At 39.1% G+C, this 19,169-nt stretch overlaps 1 protein-coding gene and 1 long non-coding RNA gene across 3 annotated transcripts; one reads left to right on the forward strand and one right to left on the reverse strand.

The window, feature by feature from the left end:
- Positions 1-432: 432 nt before the first annotated feature.
- On the forward strand, positions 433-13,400 carry NUP43 (nucleoporin 43). 2 transcript variants are annotated; one of them, XM_082730292.1, is made up of 8 exons: positions 433-858; positions 1,031-1,153; positions 1,996-2,073; positions 3,675-3,855; positions 6,545-6,680; positions 7,448-7,599; positions 10,803-10,925; positions 11,436-13,400. In XM_082730292.1, the coding sequence occupies exons 1-8, from the start codon at positions 448-450 to the stop codon at positions 11,663-11,665; spliced, it is 1,434 nt and encodes a 477-aa protein (XP_082586418.1). In that variant the 5' UTR covers positions 433-447; the 3' UTR covers positions 11,666-13,400. The 2 variants fall into 2 exon arrangements, with proteins under 2 accessions (XP_082586418.1, XP_082586419.1); XM_082730293.1 differs by having other exon boundaries at positions 528-716.
- On the reverse strand, positions 5,909-10,895 carry LOC309864638. The gene is made up of 3 exons (XR_014311656.1): positions 10,796-10,895; positions 7,414-7,593; positions 5,909-6,486 (listed from the first exon to the last, which is right to left on the reverse strand). It is a non-coding gene; the product is annotated as an uncharacterized lncRNA (long non-coding RNA).
- Positions 13,401-19,169: the final 5,769 nt, after the last annotated feature.

Raw genomic sequence — 19,169 nt, forward strand, 5'->3', positions numbered from 1 at the left:
ATTACATGCTTAAATGAATTGAGTAAGTTTACACAGCTAGGCAGTGGATGTCAAAACTGTAAGTTTTGGAGTTTTAGAATTCCAACTCCAGGTTCTGACTGTGTATTAACAACTAAGCAAATAATAATAAACAATTAGAAAAGTATTTGCTTGAGAGAAAAAGGGAGAGCTTTAGAATGAGTTTGTACAGTAGTGAACGTACTTCTATAAGAATTTAAGGATTTTTAGTATTTTCTATGGGTGCTGAGATACAAAACTGAATGGGTGAAGCTACTAGGTGGTTCCTGTTGCATTGATTTTGTTTTGGTTTTGCTCTTAAATTTGTCTTACGTTGCACGATTATTGCACAAATGCACCGTTTCGGTGTTCCTATACTGACTTTGAGGACTCTGTTCAGAGGCACTTAGGTGAGGAAGGGCGGCCCAACTTCCTTCCGCTTGGGTGTTGATGGTATCCGCATTACCGAAGGACGAGAATTGGCTCTCCGCAGCCACCGTCCGCCTTGTAACGTTCGGCCCAATCAGGACTCCACGGGAAGGGGCGGGGCTCAGAGGCGCGCGCTGTGTTCTGGCCGTACCTGTCTCAGTTGGTTTGCAATGGAGGAGATTTATGCTAAGTTTGTGTCTCAGAAAATCAGCAAAACCCGCTGGCGACCGGTACCTCCGGGAAGCCTGCAGACCGCGGATACCTTCGCTGCGGGCTCTTGGGACAATGAGGTACCTCCGCTCCTGGGCGAGAAGCTCCTGCTTCCCCCTTTCTCCTGGAACCGCGCCGCTGGCGGTCCGCGCGCGAGCTCTCGCCTTCTGGCTCCTCTCGCCATCTCCGTCCCCAAGTTCCCGTCTTAGGATCTCTTGTCCGGTAACTCAGAGCCATCGATGATGTGCCTGAACCTCGAATCTCGTGTTTTAAACTGTCACCTTCCAGTGATCTGAGATGCTTTAAAAGGAAGGTTGCTTGAAGGCAAGACAGATTTTACTGTTAAACAGTTTGATGTAAATTTCATCTCAAGAGGAAACTTTCTGCTTTACAGGAAAATTATGTTTCACTGTGGTCTATTGGAGATTTTGGGAACTTGGACTCTGATGGAGGGTTTGAAGGAGACCATCAGTTATTGTGTGATATCAGACACCATGGCGATGTAATGGATTTACAGGTAAGTCTGTGTAATATCCACAAGCTAACTTTAAAAAACTGAGAGTAATAATATTTAGAGGTGCAAAGGACCTTAAAGTTTGTCTGCTGTTATTCAGGGTTTACAGGAAACTGAGTTCTCTGTAGTTATGGTTTGCTAATGTTAATTATATAACCACTTAATAGCAGAATCAGAACTGGCGGAGGGGATGTGAATTTAATCAGACTTTTAAAAATCCTGATTTATTTGTTTGCTTAATTAGCTGGCCATCTACTGTATGCCAAACAGTATTTGAGGGGCTTTACAAAAGCCTAATTTTCATCACGTCCTGTAAATCAGGTGTTTTATGTCACTATGGGACAAATACCTAAGGTACTTTACATGGTTTTGCTTTTTGAATTCTTATAACAACCCCCTAAGTGGGGATTAGTTCTTCCATTTTAAAGGTTAACCAAGGCTTAAAGAACTTAACTTGGCCAATGTCTCAAAGCCTGTAAAGTGGAGGAAATGGAATTAAGTTTTCAAATCCTGGTCTGTAGGACTTAAGAGTCCCTGCATTTTCTTCTATAGAAAACTGCCTACCCCTGAGAATGATTATTTTCTAAACCTCTATGGTGATAGTCCAAAATTAAACCAGTTATAGGTGAAGAAGTTGAGGGGGAAAACTTTGTTATTTATTCTTCATGAAAATCTTTTCATTTGTGTAGTGGTTTTGACTTTTCAGATCCATCATCGCATTTTATTTGTTTAGCATTTATAGGCTGTTTGCATTTTAAAATTGTTATACTACTAATTGAGTCAAACAAATAGCCCCCCTCAATCAACATTTCTGAATCTATAACAAGCAAGAATTTTCTGTTTAGTTTTTTGACCAGGAAAGAATAGTAGCAGCTTCATCAACAGGATGTGTAACAGTTTTCCTTCACCATCCAAATAACCAGGTAAAGAATTTTTTGCTCAAAAACTGAATTTATATTTTAATTTTTTTAAGGAGGCCTAATCTAGGTTGTATATAATAATGACACAAGTTAAGTTTCATACTCAAAATATGGAGGGGAGAAATACAGCATTACCTGTCTTTTAGCAGATTAATTCTTGCACCAGGTTTGTGTAAGCTGTTATTGAAAGTAGATACCTCTTCAATTCTGTTAGTACAGAGCTATCGATATGGTTTTCTGGCAAGTAATTTCCCAAGATACTATTCTGATCTTTCAAAGAAAGAGCACCTTCTAGCTCAGGTATCATGAGAGACAACAGGGACAGCTACTTTGCTTCTGTGGATAGAACCTAGGTTTTAATTAGAAGAAAGGATGCATTTTGCTGCTGTGGATAGAACCTAGGTTATAATTAGAAGAAAGGATGCACTATAAAGACATTTTATCAATGCCTTTCTTGTGTATTAAAAGCCCAAGTGGTGACCTTCATAGTGGTAGGGCAGTCCTTTAAAATAGCCCCATTTGTAGTAACATTTTTAAGTTGCTGGAAGAGAGTGCTCATTTGGATTTTTAGGCTAGTAAAGTTCATCTTCCTAATAGGCATGCCTAATAAATATAAGACCCAGATCTTCTTAAGTATTTTTCCTAATGGTTTCAGTTAGAAAACCCTAGAGATTTCTTTCTTAGATGTAGGCTAATTCCCTTAAAAATTTAGAGTTGCTGTTAGGCACTCCTGGGTGACCCGGTTAAACATCTGCCTTTGGCTCAGGTCATGTTCCCAGGGTCCTGGGATCAAGTCCCGCAACAGGCTCCTTGCTCAGCGGGGAGCTTGCTTCTCCCTCTGCTTGCTGCTCCCCCTACTTGTGCTCTTGCACTCTCTCTCACAAATAAGTAAATAAAATCTTAAAAAAAAAAAAAGAATTTAGAGTTGCTTTTGAACACACAACTGTCTGGTACCTAAACCATTTCTTTGAGATAAGTTTGATATTGAGTAGCATTTTTAAAATCTAATCCAGTGTATACAGAACTTTTTTTTTTTTTTAAGATTTTATTTATTAGGGCACCTGGTTGGCTTAGTCATTGGGCATCTGCCTTGGGCCCGGGTCATGGTCCCAGGATCCATGGTTATCAGGGCTCCCTGCTCAGCCGGGAAGTCTGCTTCTCCTTCTCCCTCTCCCCTGGCTTGTGTTCCCTCTCTCACTGTCTGTCTCTCCCTCTGTGTCAAATAAATAAAATATTTTTAAAATATTTTATTTATTTATTTATTTATTTATTTGACACAGAGAGAGAGAGAGACAGTGAGAGAGGGAACACTAGCCAGGGGAGAGGGAGAAGGAGAAGCAGACTTCCCGGCTGAGCAGGGAGCCCAGGACCCTGGGATCATAACCTGAGCCGAAGGTAGATGCTTAACTGACTTAGCCACTCAGGCGCCCCGTGTATACAGAACTTTGATGGAAGTAGTTTCTAGGCTTTAGTGTCTAGAAATACAAAGGAAAAATGAGAGAGTTACTGTTTTTCTAGAGGGGTATGGGATAGTCTATTCAGGCAAAAGTGCTAGTTTTTAAGGCTTTGCTTTGATTCATCCTATTCTCATTTCTGACACCTAGACTCTGTCAGTCAGCCAGCAGTGGCCAGCCGCTCACTACCACACAGGTCTGGGCAGTCCTTCCTGTGGCAATGCACCATGCACAGGGGTTGTGTGCAGCAACCCCGAAATTGTCACCGTTGGAGAAGATGGTCGGATAAATCTCTTCAGAGCCGATCACAAGGAGGCAGTGAGAACCATAGGTAAGAAAAATCATCCTTCTTTTTTATCCCATAACAGTTGAGCACCTACCATGTGCTAAGCAAACCCAATGCTAAGTGTTTGAAGGATGTAAAAAGATATAAAGTGGGATCCCTTTACAAGACAATATGTTGCTAAGGCAAGTATGAATGAGTGACTACACAGGAGAAACTATTGTTTTTGTTTGTTTTGTTGTGGCCTGTGGGGAGTCTCTAAGAATTGAGGAACAAGTGGCAATTAATTGAATTTAGGTTCTAGACCGTAAGTAATACTAAACGATGGCATACCAAACAAAGGGAATAACACGGAGGCAGGATAGGTCCACTTAGAGAAGGACAAAAAGCATAGTTATCAATACTTAACAATACTTAGGTAGGAAAGGTGACAGATGAAGCAAGAGAATTGATTGGGGCCAGGTTGGGAAAAGTGATGCATAGCTACCGAGGTCACATTTTGTTAGGTGGATCACTAAGGAGCCACCGGAACTTTTCGGTCAAGGGGATGATCTACTCCTTGCTGAGCTTGAGAAGAGTTAGTCTAGTTAGTTCTCAACTGTGCTAAAGACAGACTTGCCTGACAGTAGTTTTAACAACCTACCACCCTAGACCTCCTGAATCAGAACCTCTGTGGATTCAGCCCATGAATGAGTTTTTTTGTGGTATTACTCTATTTATTTATAGTTTTGAAGAACACTTATTTAACAGTTAAGGACCATTACCTGGAGTGTGGAGGAGTGTCACAAAACAATATCTAGAAGTATATGTTAAATTATGTGGTACAAGCTTAAACACTCTAGGAAAAGGGAAAGGACCAGTGTATACCAGTCCGGAAGGACTTCATGGAGAAGAGAGTTTATGAGGCTAAAGATGAAGAGATTTTTTTTTTTTAAGATTTTATTTATTTACTTACTTACTTTTTTTTTTTTTTTTTAAGATTCCACTCATTAATCTGAGAGAGAGAGGGAACATGAGAGGAGAGAGCAAGCACCAGAGTGGGGAGAGGCAGAGGGAGAGGGAGAAGCAGGCTCCCCACTGATCAGGGAGCCTGATGCAGGGATTTATTCAGGACCCTGGTATCATGACCTGAGCCAAAAGCAGATGCTTAACTGAAGAACCACCCAGGCATCCCTTAAGATTTTATTTTTAAGTAATCTCTGTGCCCAACATGGGGCTTGAACTTACATCCCTGAGATCAAGAGTTGCATGCTCTACCAACTGAGTGAGCCAGGTGACCCCAAAAATGAATAGATTTGAGATGAGTTGGCCAAATGATACAAGTTCAGAATGAACTTTATAGGAAGCATTGGGTTTGGAGGTTCTGGGTTAAGCACTAGTGGGAGATATAAAATTAGATACAGAGGAACATGAATAGCTGTATCAGCAATGGAGGGTAATTTCTCCATTTGTGAAAACTATGGAGAAATTTGTGAAAACTATGTTGACTAGAAAACAGATGTTCTATAAGTGATATTTTTCTATCAAAGGAGAGTCTATTTTAATGTGCATTTTTCTATAGAAATTAAACTGACTTATTTAAAAGTTCACCTGTAATATTTCAATCGATGGAAGGAATTCAATTTAGGAATTTTGTGGAAAAGCAGGACTTCTTTTTTAATGTATAATGTATTATTTGCTGCAGGGGTACAGGTCTGTGAATCATCAGGCTTACACATTTCACAGCGCTCACCATAGCATATACCCTCCCTCCCCGGTGTCCATAAGCCAGCCACCCTATCCCTACCTCCCCCAACCCCCCAGCAACCCTCAATTTGTTTCCTGAGATTAAGAGTCTCTTATGGTGTGTCTCCCTCCTGATCCCACCTTGTTTCATTTTTTCCTTCCCTAAACCCCCACGACCCCTCACCCAGCCCCTCAAATTCCTCATATCAGAGAGATCATATGATAACTGTCTTTCTCTGATTGACTTATTTCGCTTAGCATAATACCCTCCAGTTCCATTCACGTTGTTGCAAATGGCAAGATTTCAGTTTTTTGATGGCTGCATGATATTCCGTTATGTATGTGTGTGTATATATATATGTACACACACACACCACATCTTTATCCATTCATCTGTTGATGGATATCTAGGTTCTTTCCATAGTTTGGCTATTGTGGACATTGCTGCTATAAACATTGGGGTGCACGTGTCCCCTTTGGATCCCTATATTTGTATCTTTAGGGTAAATACCCAGTAGTGCAATTGCTGGGTCGTAGGGTACTCTATTTCCAACTTTTAGAGGAACCTCCATACTGTTTTCAAGAGTGCACCAACACTGTAGGAGGGTTCCTTTTTCCTCTCATCCTCGCCAACATCTGTCGTTTCCTGACTTGTTATTTTTCTCCATTCTGACTCTTGTGAGGTGGTATCTCACTGTGGTTTTGATTTGTATTTACCTGATGGCCAGTGATGTTGAGCACTTTTTCATGTGTCTATTGGCCATTTGGATGTCTTCTTTGCAGAAGTGTCCGAGTCTTCCGACCCTTTCTTGATTGGATTATTTGTTCTTTGGGTGTTGAGTTTGTTAAGTTCTTTCTCGATTTTGGATACCAGCTCTTTATTTGATATGTCATTTGCAAATATCTTCTCCCATTCTGTCAGTTCTCTTTTGGTTTTGTTGACTGTTTCCTTGGCTGTGCAAAAGGAAAAGCAGGACTTACTAACACACACTACTGTTTTCTTAATTTGTAGACAATGCAGATAGCAGTACACTCCATGCTGTAACTTTCCTTCGAACTCCTGAGATTCTTACAGTAAATTCAATTGGGCAGTTAAAAATATGGGATTTCAGAAAACAAGGAAATGAGCCCTCTCAGATATTATCACTGTAAGTTGTCATTTGTAATTCACTAGGGTAATGCAAAATTAATTTTTTCAATTGTTTATAGCAACTGACTTTAAACCATATTGTATTTTAATTGCATTTGGAAAGAATGATCCCTGATTAAATTTGGTAAAGCGAGTACAATTTGTTGGGCTTGCTGCTGCTGTGCTGCATTCAGTAAATATTTGTCCTGTTGATTCAGAGGCTTTATCTCTTTTTGACGTTTATATTATTTAATGGGGAATTTATTTTTGCTCAGCAAATGATTGTACTGATAGTAGGTACAGTGCACTCCAGATGTGGTTGGATGAAAAACACAATCCAGGATACTTCTTTCTAAGCAAAAATCCCCATTCTGTGTGTGCAGTTTTCTCTTCTCTGATAAGAATATAAAATGTGTCAAACCGAAAAAGTAATTTTATAAACAAAATACTAAATAAGGTGAAGGTAAAGAATATGCTGCTTAGCTGTACATATTGTTTTTAAAATGCCAAGAAATGGAATTATGTTTGCATATCTTACCATCAGATTATCATGCTCCTTATGTTTCCAAATTGAAGAGGGGATAACTTTGGCTTTAATTCCATTGCAAAGTTCTAATATTTAGAAATATATTTAATACACTCAATTTTTTGACATGATTTAAGTTCAGCCCACTGCTCCAGCCGCAAAGTTATCATTTAGTTACTAGAGTGAAACATGTTTCATGGATTATGCAAAGATAAATCATACTCACAGCATGTTTGATGTCCTTCTGTCTCTCATAAAAGGACTGGTGACCGAGTACCCCTCCACTGTGTTGATAGACATCCCAACCAGCAGCATGTTGTAGCTACTGGTGGCCAGGACGGAATGCTGAGTATTTGGGATGTTAGACAAGGCACTATGCCTGTGTCTCTGCTGAAGGCTCATGAAGCTGAAAGTAAGTGTTGTGGCAATACGTAAGTTTTTGTCAGGTAGTAATGTGGTATATTGTAAGCAGCTTTCTATAATGATACATAGGGATCATTTTACATAGTAGCTTTTGGCTAAACTATATAAACGTATAATAATCCCTTTTTATTTGACACTTAAGTGTTTAAGATTTTATTTGACAGAGATAGAGACAGCCAGAGAGGGAACATAAGCAGGGGGAGGGGGAGAGGGAGAGGCAGGCTTCTCACAGAGCAGGGAGCCTGATGCAGGGCTCCACCCTGGACCCTGGGATCATGACCTGAGCTGAAGGCAGATGCTCAATGACTGAACCACCCATGCGGCCCAGATGCTTAAGTTTTTCAACATGTGGGACGCCTGGGTGGGTTCAGTTGGTTAAGCAGCTGCCTTCGGCTCAGGTCATGATCCCAGCATCCTGGGATCGAGTCCCACATCGGGCTCCTTGCTCAGCGGGGAGCCTGCTTCTCCCTCTGCCTCTGCCTGCCATTCTGTCTGCCTGTGCTCGCTCTCTCCCCCTCTCTCTCTGATAAATAAATAAAAAATCTTTAAAAAAAAAAAAAGTTTTTCAACATGTTTCATTATTCTATCCAGAACCACAGTAATTATCCTTATGTGTTCATCTTTATGTGCTTCTTTTCTTTTTCTTTCTTTCTTTCCTTTTTTGATTTAAATATTTTTTTTATTTGACACACCGAGAAAGAAAGCATAAGCAGGGGGAGCAACAGGCAAAGGGAGGAGAAGGAGACTCCCCACTGAGCAGAGAGCCTGATGCAGGTCTCGATCCCAGGACTCTGGGATCATGACCTGAGGGGAAGGCAGACGCTTAACCAGCTGAGCCACCCAGGCGCCCTATATGCTTATTTTCTTGGGATAATTTTTTAGAAGAAGTGGCAAGCCAAAACACAAAACTGTCATACATGTTATCAAACTGTTACACATAAAAATACCAATTTATATTGCCATACTCTCTATAAGAGGATGACCTATTCCCATGTAAATGTAGGCTGTTTTTAATAATTGACTAATCTAGTGTTCCTCAATTTATTATTGTACCTCTTTTTTTAAAACAAGAGCAGTATTTATATATAGGATCTTGTCCCCTTTTTTGTTCATTTTTTTTTTATTTTGGTGGGGATTTTTTGACCAGACAAAAATTTTTCATTTTATCATTATCTTTGATATCATGACTGGATTATAGTTTTAAATTCTGACTTAAGTTTATGGTAAGCCTTGCTTGAATTAAAGTGCAAAAGTAGAAACATGCCAGTATTGTAACGTCGCGGTTTAAGTTTCACGTTATTACCTTGGAAAGATAAATGATTTTTAAGATTATATTTAAGAAGCAAATAAAAGGATAAAAATATTTTGCCTCTTCTAGTTATAACTATACCCAGGGGGAAAAAAGAAAAAATAATGTATGTCCTCATAGAATCTGATGTTGGCTAACCCAGTGGTAGTAATACTAGAAACTTTCAGATCTCTTCTTCCAGTGTCCCTTTTTAACTGCCAGCCTGTATTGCTAAGCAATACATACAGATGTAGCAGATTGTAATGCATTGTTTTGATTCATTCTGACTTTTAGCTAGAAATAAAATGTTTTATTATAGACGTTTGTGTTATACTTTGAAAATAAATACTTAAGAGTCTAGGTTTGTACAGTCAGCTTACGGTTCTATAGGCTATTTTCCTTCATTTTTTAAAAATGAAACAGTATGAATATATTTTACATAGGGGTTTTCCCAGAACACGTTCTCCTGAGGAAGATGACCTTGTAATGTTTTGTGGCTTGATGCTTAATTATGGTATATGTCAGAATAAAAATTGCCCACTTGCAAGCATGTGCCTTCTAATACTTTTTATGCTTTGTCCCCAGCACTTTCTATGCTGCCTCTTGAAGGTTCTTACCCAGAATCACAGAACCCTTGTTCACAGACTACCTGTTTGATTTGTGTGCTGCAGAGAACCTCCTAAGGCGTCCTGGCCAGTCATTGGCTCCCGTTTGTCTACTGACACACAAAGTTCCCTTAAAGTTTAGTACTTGCAGGGTTCTCAATCCCAGATTGGCTTCTTAAAAGCTCTCCATCTGAAACAGTCCAGATTCTGGGAGCATTTCTAGGTTTTAGTTTGCTAGGAGCAGTTGCTATTTCTGTGATATATACTGGAGGTATCCAGAATACTGGCATGAAGCAAAATTGAACTGCTGCTTAGAAATTCACTTGTATGTTATCTTTATGGTCTTCTCTGTTTTTCAAGTAATATAAACTTCATATATATATATTTTAAGATTTTATTTATTTGAGAGAGAGAGCAGAGAGAGAGAGACAATATGAGCAGTGGGGAGGGGCAGAGGGAAAAGGAGAAGCAGGGTTTGATCCCAAGACCCTGGGATCATGACCTGAGCCAAAGTCACTTGCTTATCCAACTGAGCCACTCAGGCGCATCTAACCTTCACATGTTAATAACACAGGAATTGAAAATAAGAGAACTTACCAATTTAAAAAAATATTTTAGGGACACCTGGGTCTGTTAAGCATCAGCTCAGGTCATGATTCCTGAGTCTTGGGATTAAGTCTGCATCGGACTCCTTGCTCCTGCCTGCCATTCCCCTGCTTTGTGTGCTCTCTTTCTCTCTGACAAATAAGTAAAATCTTAAAAATATATATTTTAGGAATTATCCCATTGTCATATTCTTTCATTAAAAAATGTAGTAAGTCGGGACGCCTGGGTGGCTCAGTTGGTTAAGCAGCTGCCTTCGGCTCAGGTCATGATCCCGGCGTCCTGGGATCGAGTCCCACATCGGGCTCCTTGCTCTACGGGGAGCCTGCTTCTCCCTCTGACTCTGCCTGCCACTCTGTCTGCCTGTGCTCACTCTCGCTCTCTCTCTGTGACTAAATAAATAAAATCTTAAAAAAAAAAAAAATGTAGTAAGTCAAATGATTGGCATTTATTTTCATTCACTTGCTGGCCCAATGCACAAATAGATTTACTTGGCTTCTTTATGCTATCTGTATGTTATAGCCATTTGGAGAATTATATTTTGTCCTTTAATTCTGAAGCCTTTGATTTTTATCACAGACTTAGGGTTTGAAGGTATGTGATGGAGGTTAATGGAAGATGATGCCTAGAGACAGAGCTTTAAAGTTTGTTCAACTCATTTGCACAGTTTTCAGCATCTTGGTTCTTACCTTTTAGTGTGGGAAGTTCACTTTCACCCATCCAACCCAGATCATCTATTTACTTGTTCTGAGGATGGATCCCTCTGGCATTGGGATGCCTCCACAGACGTACCTGAAAAATCATCACTGTTTAATCAAGGTAAAAGGATTTAAGGAAGATAATTGTGTGTGTAGTTTTGTTACAGTTTTCAATACCACATTGGAAATTCTCAGATTTTTAACATTAAATAATGATAGAATGTTTCCATTCTCCTGCCTCAAGGTAAATTCTGGTATCCTAGAGCTTGAAATCTATCAGCTGCTTATTGCTGTAGTGCTGAGGACTACAAATGCCATAGCTGGCTCACTTCGCACAGCTAGGGTCTTCGTGCTACATTTCCAAGACTCTCCATTAAAGAATCACCTTACTTGAATCTGCTTACTTGAAGACTTCAGATTCGATACCCATAGTATCCCATAGAAATTTGAGTATTTAATATCACTGAATGAGTCTTTGGTGAAAAATGGTGATGTGTGATAATGGAGTCATCACCCTGATATTCTGAGAATTAAGTTTTGATCCTGGCCTTTTTAAAATATCAGTAGAATTTCAGATGTTTCCTAACATAATAGTAGTTTTGAAAGATGTTTTCCCCTTTTTTTCTTGCAGGAGGAAGAAATAGTACTTTTTTGTCTCACAGCATTAGTAACCAGGCTGGTGTTCACCAGTCTCTTATAAGCTCCTGGCTCAGCACTGATCCCGCAAAAGACCGTATTGAAATCACAAGCCTGCTCCCCAGCAGGACCTTGTCTGTGAACAGTTTGGATGTTTTAGGTCCTTGTCTTGTTTGTGGAACTGATTCAGAAGCGATTTATGTTACTAGACAACTTTTTTCATGAAAATACTGTCATTGCAAGATTTCAGGTAAAGCATATTGTTAGCCTTTCGAAGTATAATAATAAAAATTATTGGAAAATGTGAAATTTGCAAAGGAAGCTTCAGTAAACCATTGGTAATATCGATGCCCCGTTTGGCTTTTGTCAGTTGAATGTTCTCACAGTTCCAGAGTCAGAGAGAATGCTGATGGAGAGAGAATTGAAATCTGTAGAAGAATATCAGAGGGATCCTTTTGTTGATGTAGACGTTGCCTTCAAACAGGATATTCTTTTTGATGTTGGGGGACTTCATAATTTTCTCAAACCACTAACAGGTTCCTACTTTTAATGACACTATGGTGGCTTTTACCCCTCCCTGGTGGCCCAGGCTAATGTTAATATTTATCCTTTTTATGGTAGATATTTTCTTGAATCTTCCCACATTTTATTTCCTTAATAAGTTTAATAAAATTCATGAAGAATTGAGTAAAAATGACAAGCTTTTGTAAATGTGTTCACATTTTTTTAAAGGTTTTTTTTTTTTTTTTAAGATTTTATTTGTTTATTTGACAGACAGAGATCACAGTAGACAGAGAGGCAGGCAGAGAGAGAGAGAGGGAAGCAGGCTCCCCGCTGAGCAGAAAGCCCGATGCGGGACTCGATCCCAGGACCCTGAGATCATGACCCGAGCCGAAGGCAGCGGCCCAACCCACTGAGCCACCCAGGCGCCCCAAAGGTTTTGTTTTTAAAGAAAAGTTTTGACAGGTTCCTCTGTTAGAGTAGATTTGAACAGAACTTTCAACTGCTTAGACCCAAATTCATTTTTCTTGAAAAAGGAAAAGTACATTTTTCCTAAGGATTTTTGCTTTTATTTAGTTTTAAAAGATAGTTCAAATGCTGAACTGGATGTTGTGCAATAAAGTAGAATTTGATATTAATAAGAGAGCTGACTTCCAAACTAAAAATTGATAGATAACATGTATGAGATGAGTATGATGATGTGGTAAGAGTAGAGAATTTTGCTGTCTTTGTCCTTATCTACTGTGTTAATGATAATCTAACATGTAGGTGTTTTAATTTTGAATATAGTTGACACAGTGTTACATTAGTTTCAGGTTAATGTGTCGTGCTTAAAAACAATGTTGTGGCATTGTCTTTCTAAAGTTAGTTAAATGTTATTGAACGTGAAGACCTTAATGACAAATCACTGTTATTATGCTATTAAAGTGTGTATTCATTTACATTATTATTATTCATTTTTATTAATTCCAGTGATAGTAATTATGGTAAAGTTTTGTTTTTCTGTCCTAATAAATACTGTCAATTCTTTTATGCCACCTTACCTTGGGGGATTTTGGTTTGGGCATTTTTGTCAGCATTTTTAAATGGAATACATATATGCAGTCTGCTTTTTTATATAAATTTAACTCAAAAATATTTGATAAAATCGGTAACTTGAATTACAAAGAATGAGAGAAGGAAAGAAAATGTTGCCATAGGAATTTTTAATGTTTATAGTTTTATTGCTGAGACTAACTTTTAAGACTTTTCTGTTACTAGAGAAGTAATTTGTTACAGGAAAAAAAGTCAAAAGAAATTTTTAAGTACTTTTAATATCAAATAATGGTCTTTTCATTTCCTTTTCTTTCAATGTGTGTAGAATTTATTAAAATGGAATATAGCATGTTATATTTATGAATATACATTCCCCAGCAGTAATCACATGGTTTCCATAATAAAAACATAGCTATTAATTTTCCTTTGACTCACTTCCCTTTATATGAATGTCTTGCTGCAGCCTAAGCTTCAGCGTCCCTTTCCTTACTTTCCAGGCATACTTTCATTCTATTCAGTAGGCTAAATCCTTACTGTGGGTGGGCGCTAAGTTGATGTCACTCCTGGAAGACTAGCTCAGGTCGGGGGCACATTTTTCATGCACACTGAGTGGCAAACTTTTACCTCTGCTTTCATTTACATTATATGCTGCTGAAAAGTTTAAAGGATTCATATACGTTCTTAGCACCCTTCTCAGGTTTCAGCAGCAATACATACAATTTCCCGAGGTTGTTATAATAAATAATTGGTAGAGGGAGGGAGCCAGAAGTGTAGGCTTAGAATATTAACTTAGGCTGCAAACAAGTTTCAGGTTTGAAGCTTTGCTTTAAGAGTATTTGTAACCAAAAAGAAAAAGAGTATTTGTAACCATGAATAAAAGAAAGTACATTTGGATAGTGTTAAATTTCTTATCAGTTGATGAATTCTGCCAGATTTAATAAGAAACATAAGCTTTATGGAAGATAAATAAACCCTAATTTATAAATTTGTTCATTATCACTGTCTTTATTCATGAAACTATCACATAGTTTCTTTTGAGGGGCTGCAGGATCACAGAGGTAGAAGGCATCTTGGAGAGCATATCTAACCCAAATTTAACCATCACTTCCACAGCATTCCCAACAAATTATCATCCAGCCTGTACTTGAGACTATATTGTGATTAAGTTTCCCATTTCCCAGTGCAGCTCTTGGTCAGCTCTTCTTGATACAGCATTATGGCAAGTATAGTATATGAGTGGAATATAAAAAATCCCATAAAAAAAAGTAGAATCATGTTATTGTGGGTTAATGAAATGATCATGTGAACCTACTACAAGACAGCCAATCACCAGTTTACTGAATTTGCATTATGTGGGGGTGCTTTACTATAGGGTTTCACTAAGTAAATTAATTTACTGAATGCAAATTTGCTTTCATTTCTCTTCCTTGGGAGCCACGAAAAAATGTAATCATCACATTTCCAAATATTCAAAACTAAATAATCGTAGCTTTTTGGGGTAAACTTTTTTAATCCCTTCAATGGTTTCTAATGGGCAAAGCTCTCTTTGCAGCATTCCTTGCCTTATTTTTTTTCTTTTTTTAAGATTTTAAGATTTTATTTATTTGTCAAACAGATTGAGCACAAGCAGGGGGAGCAACAGGGAGAAACAGGCTCCCCACCAAGCAAGGAGCCCAATGCAGGACCCAATCCCAGGACCCCGGGATCATGACCTAGAGCCGAAGGCAGATGCTCAACTGCCTGAGCCATCCAGGCATCCCTGCTTTTCCTTCTTGGTTAAATTCCAAACCTTCCAAACCCCTTTTAGGTGTCATTTTCCCAGAAAGACTTCCCTGGCCTCTGACAGTCTGGGCTAAATTATACTCTGCCTCAGAAGTCCCATTGTGCAGGGCCTGTGCTGTGCTTACAGCTGTATTAAGCAGCCTCTCTCAATTGGACCAAACAAATAGGACCCATATCTTAATGTCGTATTAACAATGTTTAATACAGTATCTAATATATGGTAAACACTGAAGCAGTGCAAACTGAACTGAACTAACCTCACAGTCTTGTTTTCCCTGGAAATAAATACTTTTTTTTGCCAAAGACCATCATTAAAGTGTGACCTCCAAAATGAACACTTTCCCAGGTGGTGTCTGCCTCCCTCAGAGGTGACTTAAGAAAGCTTACCATCCTGGTTCTTGGTACAATATTCCTTTGTAATGCTATCTCATTTTATTTTAAATAGTCTGACATGTGCTCAATTAGACTACTGACTAGTTGAAATTAAACGCTTTGCCTTTTTCACACATGTATACTATACTATACTTCCCCTAGTGTTGAGTTAATGCAGATGATTTTGATCCTTACTATTTGGTCAATCCCTGTTCAACAAAGACAAATCTTATTTCCGTAAAGAGCTAACAATCTTTAAGGGTCTTCCTCAGAAGCCAATCATTTTCAGAATTTCCCAGCATGATCTACATTCTAACCCCATTGGTTAGGAGATAGGTAGGATAAATATACTTAAGTGCTTAGGCCCACTCCTCCAGTCCTCCCAATTAATCAGTGACATGTGAATCATTGGTATTTGACTATAGTTATTGAAATCTTTTTAAACAAACCTAATGTATTGACATTCTGCCCCATTTATCTTGTTCACAAAGCTGCTATGGGGAGATACCTGTGCTATAACTATCCCATCAAAAATTTTATATAATCGGGCGCCTGGGTGGCTCAGTGGGTTAAGCTGCTGCCTTCGGCTCAGGTCATGATCTCAGGGTCCTGGGATCGAGTCCCGCATCGGGCTCTCTGCTTGGCAGGGAGCCTGCTTCCTCCTCTCTCTCTCTCTGCCTGCCTCTCTGACTACTTGTAATCTCTCTCTGTCAAATAAATAAATAAAATCTTTAAAAAAAAATTTTTATATAATTGAAAAATTCCTTATCCTTTGTAACACTTCCATTTCATGGTATTAAGGAAATAATCCTTTAAATAATCCATTCTAGAGTTTTGACTAAGAAGAACACTAAGTCCACCAGTGTAGTTTATATCAAGCCTTCATTTAAGCTTATGGTATCAATATGGTACCCAGCTCAGACTAGTTACACGGTTTGAAGCAGTAGCAGTGCTCTAGTCTTATAGATCAGAAACTTGGGGACATTTGAACTCTACCAAGCAAATATTCAAACTTTCAACTGTATTGTCTGAACCACAACATTAAGTGGCAGTGTAGAGAACTAACAGACTATCATCATCTTCACATCAAAACAATTCCAACATTTTGCTCCATTAGGTCAATGAGGAGGGAGAAAACTACAGGGGAAGGGTGAGAAGGGAGAGTAGAGGAGTAGAATACAGCTGATCTGGTTTAAAAAAATTTAAAAATAAACTAATGTTCAGTTCCAAACTGTTATAACTAGACTCTGGGGGACAATAGCTGACACACTAGTCTAACAGAGCCATCAGAAAAGCATCAGCTGTCAAAAAGTAATTTTTGTTCAGGCTGTGGACATAAGAAACTAAACTGTGATAGACTGTAAATTAATAGCTGCAACTCATCAAAACACAGATTTTACCCCTTCATTGTATAGAAGAAAGTTACATTTTATTTTATTTTTTTTTAAAGATTTTTATTTATTTATTTATTTGACAGAGAGAGATCACAAGTAGGCAGAGAGGCAGGCAGAGAGAGAGAGAGGAGGAAGCAGGCTCCCCGCTGAGCAGATAGCCCGATGTGGGACTCGATCCCAGGACCCTGAGATCATGACCCGAGCCGAAGGCAGTGGCTTAACCCACTGAGCCACCCAGGCGCCCCGGAAGTTACATTTTAAAACTTGTTAGCAAGAACTGTCCTACAAATCATGATCCTCCAGTAGTAAGCTTTTTGGGGTAAACTTTTTTAATCCCTTAAAAAAAACAGATTTGGTTTCTAATACCCTTCTCCAAAAAAAGGAACAAGGACTTCTTAAAGGAACAGGGAATATATAAGATAGCTTGAAGCATCTTGTACTGTCAGAAAGTAAGGGAGTTAAAAAAAAAATTTTTTTTAAGTAGGCTCTGCACTCAGCATGGAGCCCAGTGTGATGGTTTAACTCATGACCCTGAGATAAGACCTGAGCTCAGACCAAGAATCAGATGCTTAACTACCTTAGCCACCCAGGTACCCCTTAAGGGAGTTCTTTTAAAAAATGATTTTAAAAGGTATAATAATGGGGAAGATCGGCATGTCAAAGGGATACAGAAGCCAATTCAACTGGAAGAGCTCCCCATAGTGAAAGCTGGATCAATTTGATCAACAAAATAAATTACTCAAACCATAAAATAAAAATCCATGAGCCCACATTGATATGAATGTTTTTAAAAAATGGAGAAGAGACAAATCTGCTCAGAATTCCACCTGATTTATGTAAATTCTCTGCCCAAAAAGAGGTAGAACACAATTTTCACCCTTAAGTATGGGCTGCTCATAGTCTATAGTCTTCCCTAAAACTGAGGGAGGAACTTAACATTCTCAGGGCCACATTGCTCTTCAGGCTTCTTCCATATTTGCTGCCCCTGTTTCTCCTGTCATCCAAGCATGAAATTTGGCCCCTACATCTGTTGATAAAAACAAAATGAAATCCCAAGTGCCCATTTCCATGAAGCATTGAAAAGTTGAGTAGGTTGAAACTAGACCAAGGGTTTTCCATCACACCAACACAAAGCCCTTCAAATGCAGTGGTAGGCATTGTCATCCAGAGACATCCAGCAGCCTTAGTAAGCATTTCCCTTGCTCTTTCACCTACGCTCAATCCCCAGTCTCAGCTGCTTTTCATCTTGGGGATTGCTTCATCTTTCCTGATCATTCCTTCTCTCCTTTCCTGCTCTTCTCTCCCCCGGCTTCATTGGAGTTAAACCTCCAGTCCCAGACAGAGCAATTCATTGAACTTGAATTATCTAAAAAATTTCCCCAGAACAGTAGTTTATGGAGATACCTGGAGATAACAGACTTTAGGCTTAGAATTAAGAGCTTACATAAAGAAGTCCCCTGGATGGTGACAGAGGTGACAAGATTTGGGGAGCAGTATGCTTTTTCAGATACATAATCCTTCTGGAAAGGGCAAGCAGGCCTGTGAACATATTAGGTTCATATAATTTTAAGGCTGAAAGGGTCCCCAAAGGTTACTTAGTCCTGCAGTTGACGGAAGTAAGAGCTAGGGCTATTATGTGACCCACCTTGGGTCATATACTGTACCTTTTTTTTTTTTTTTAAGATTTTATTTTTTATTTGATGGAGACACAGTGAGAGAGGAACAAGCAGGGGGAGTGGGAGAGGGAGAAGCAGGCTTCCCAAGGAGCAGGGAGCCTGATGTGGGGCTTGATTCCAGGATCCTGGGATCATGACCTGAGCTCAAGGCAGTCCCCTAAAGACTGAGCCACCCAGGCGTCCCCATACACTGTATCTTCTACAATCTGCTTACAGAGTTTCAACCAAGTGCTCTTGGAATGGAATTTTTTAAAAGAGGTTTTCACATTTGAACTTCAGGATACAATGGCCGGTACCAATTTAACATCATGAACCTTAATATGAAGAAAATTGTTATAGTTAGTCTCTAGTAGAAGAATGAAAAGAGGTTTGAGGGGCTCCTGGCTGGCTCAGTCAGTGGAGCCTGTGACTCTTGGATCTTCCAGTTGTGAGTTCCAGCCCCATTTGGGAGTAGAGATTACTTAAAAAATAAAATCTAGGGATGCCTGGGTGGCTCAGTCCTTAAGCATCTTCCTTCAGCTCAGGTCATGACCCCAGGGTCTTGGGATCAAGCCCGGAATTGGGTTCCCTACTCAGTGGGAAGCCTGCTTCTCCCTCTCCCACTACCCCTGCTTGTATTCCCTCTATCAAATAATTTTTTTTTTTTTTACAAAATCTAAAAGAAAGAAAGATGGTTGAAAACACTATTTTCTAGAGGCAAATGTGTAAAGGCTCGCTTTACAAAGGGTATATGGTACTTTCAAATACCATAAACCCAATGATCCCATCCCAAACTTCTAATTCAACTTAGCAGGAAATAAAACCCCTTCTGGCATTCGCCGTTATTCCAGTTATGGCAATAATGACTTCCCCGTCTACCGATTCGGTTGACAGGTTAAAAATTTCCAAACTCTGTTAACCTTTCCTGGCTCAAGAATATATTAAGCTGGCTGATTCAGCAAACACTTAACTACGGACTTATTCAGGGAG

The sequence above is a fragment of the Mustela nivalis genome, assembly GCF_964662115.1.
Source record: "Mustela nivalis genome assembly, chromosome: 5".
Taxonomy (NCBI): domain Eukaryota; kingdom Metazoa; phylum Chordata; class Mammalia; order Carnivora; family Mustelidae; genus Mustela; species Mustela nivalis.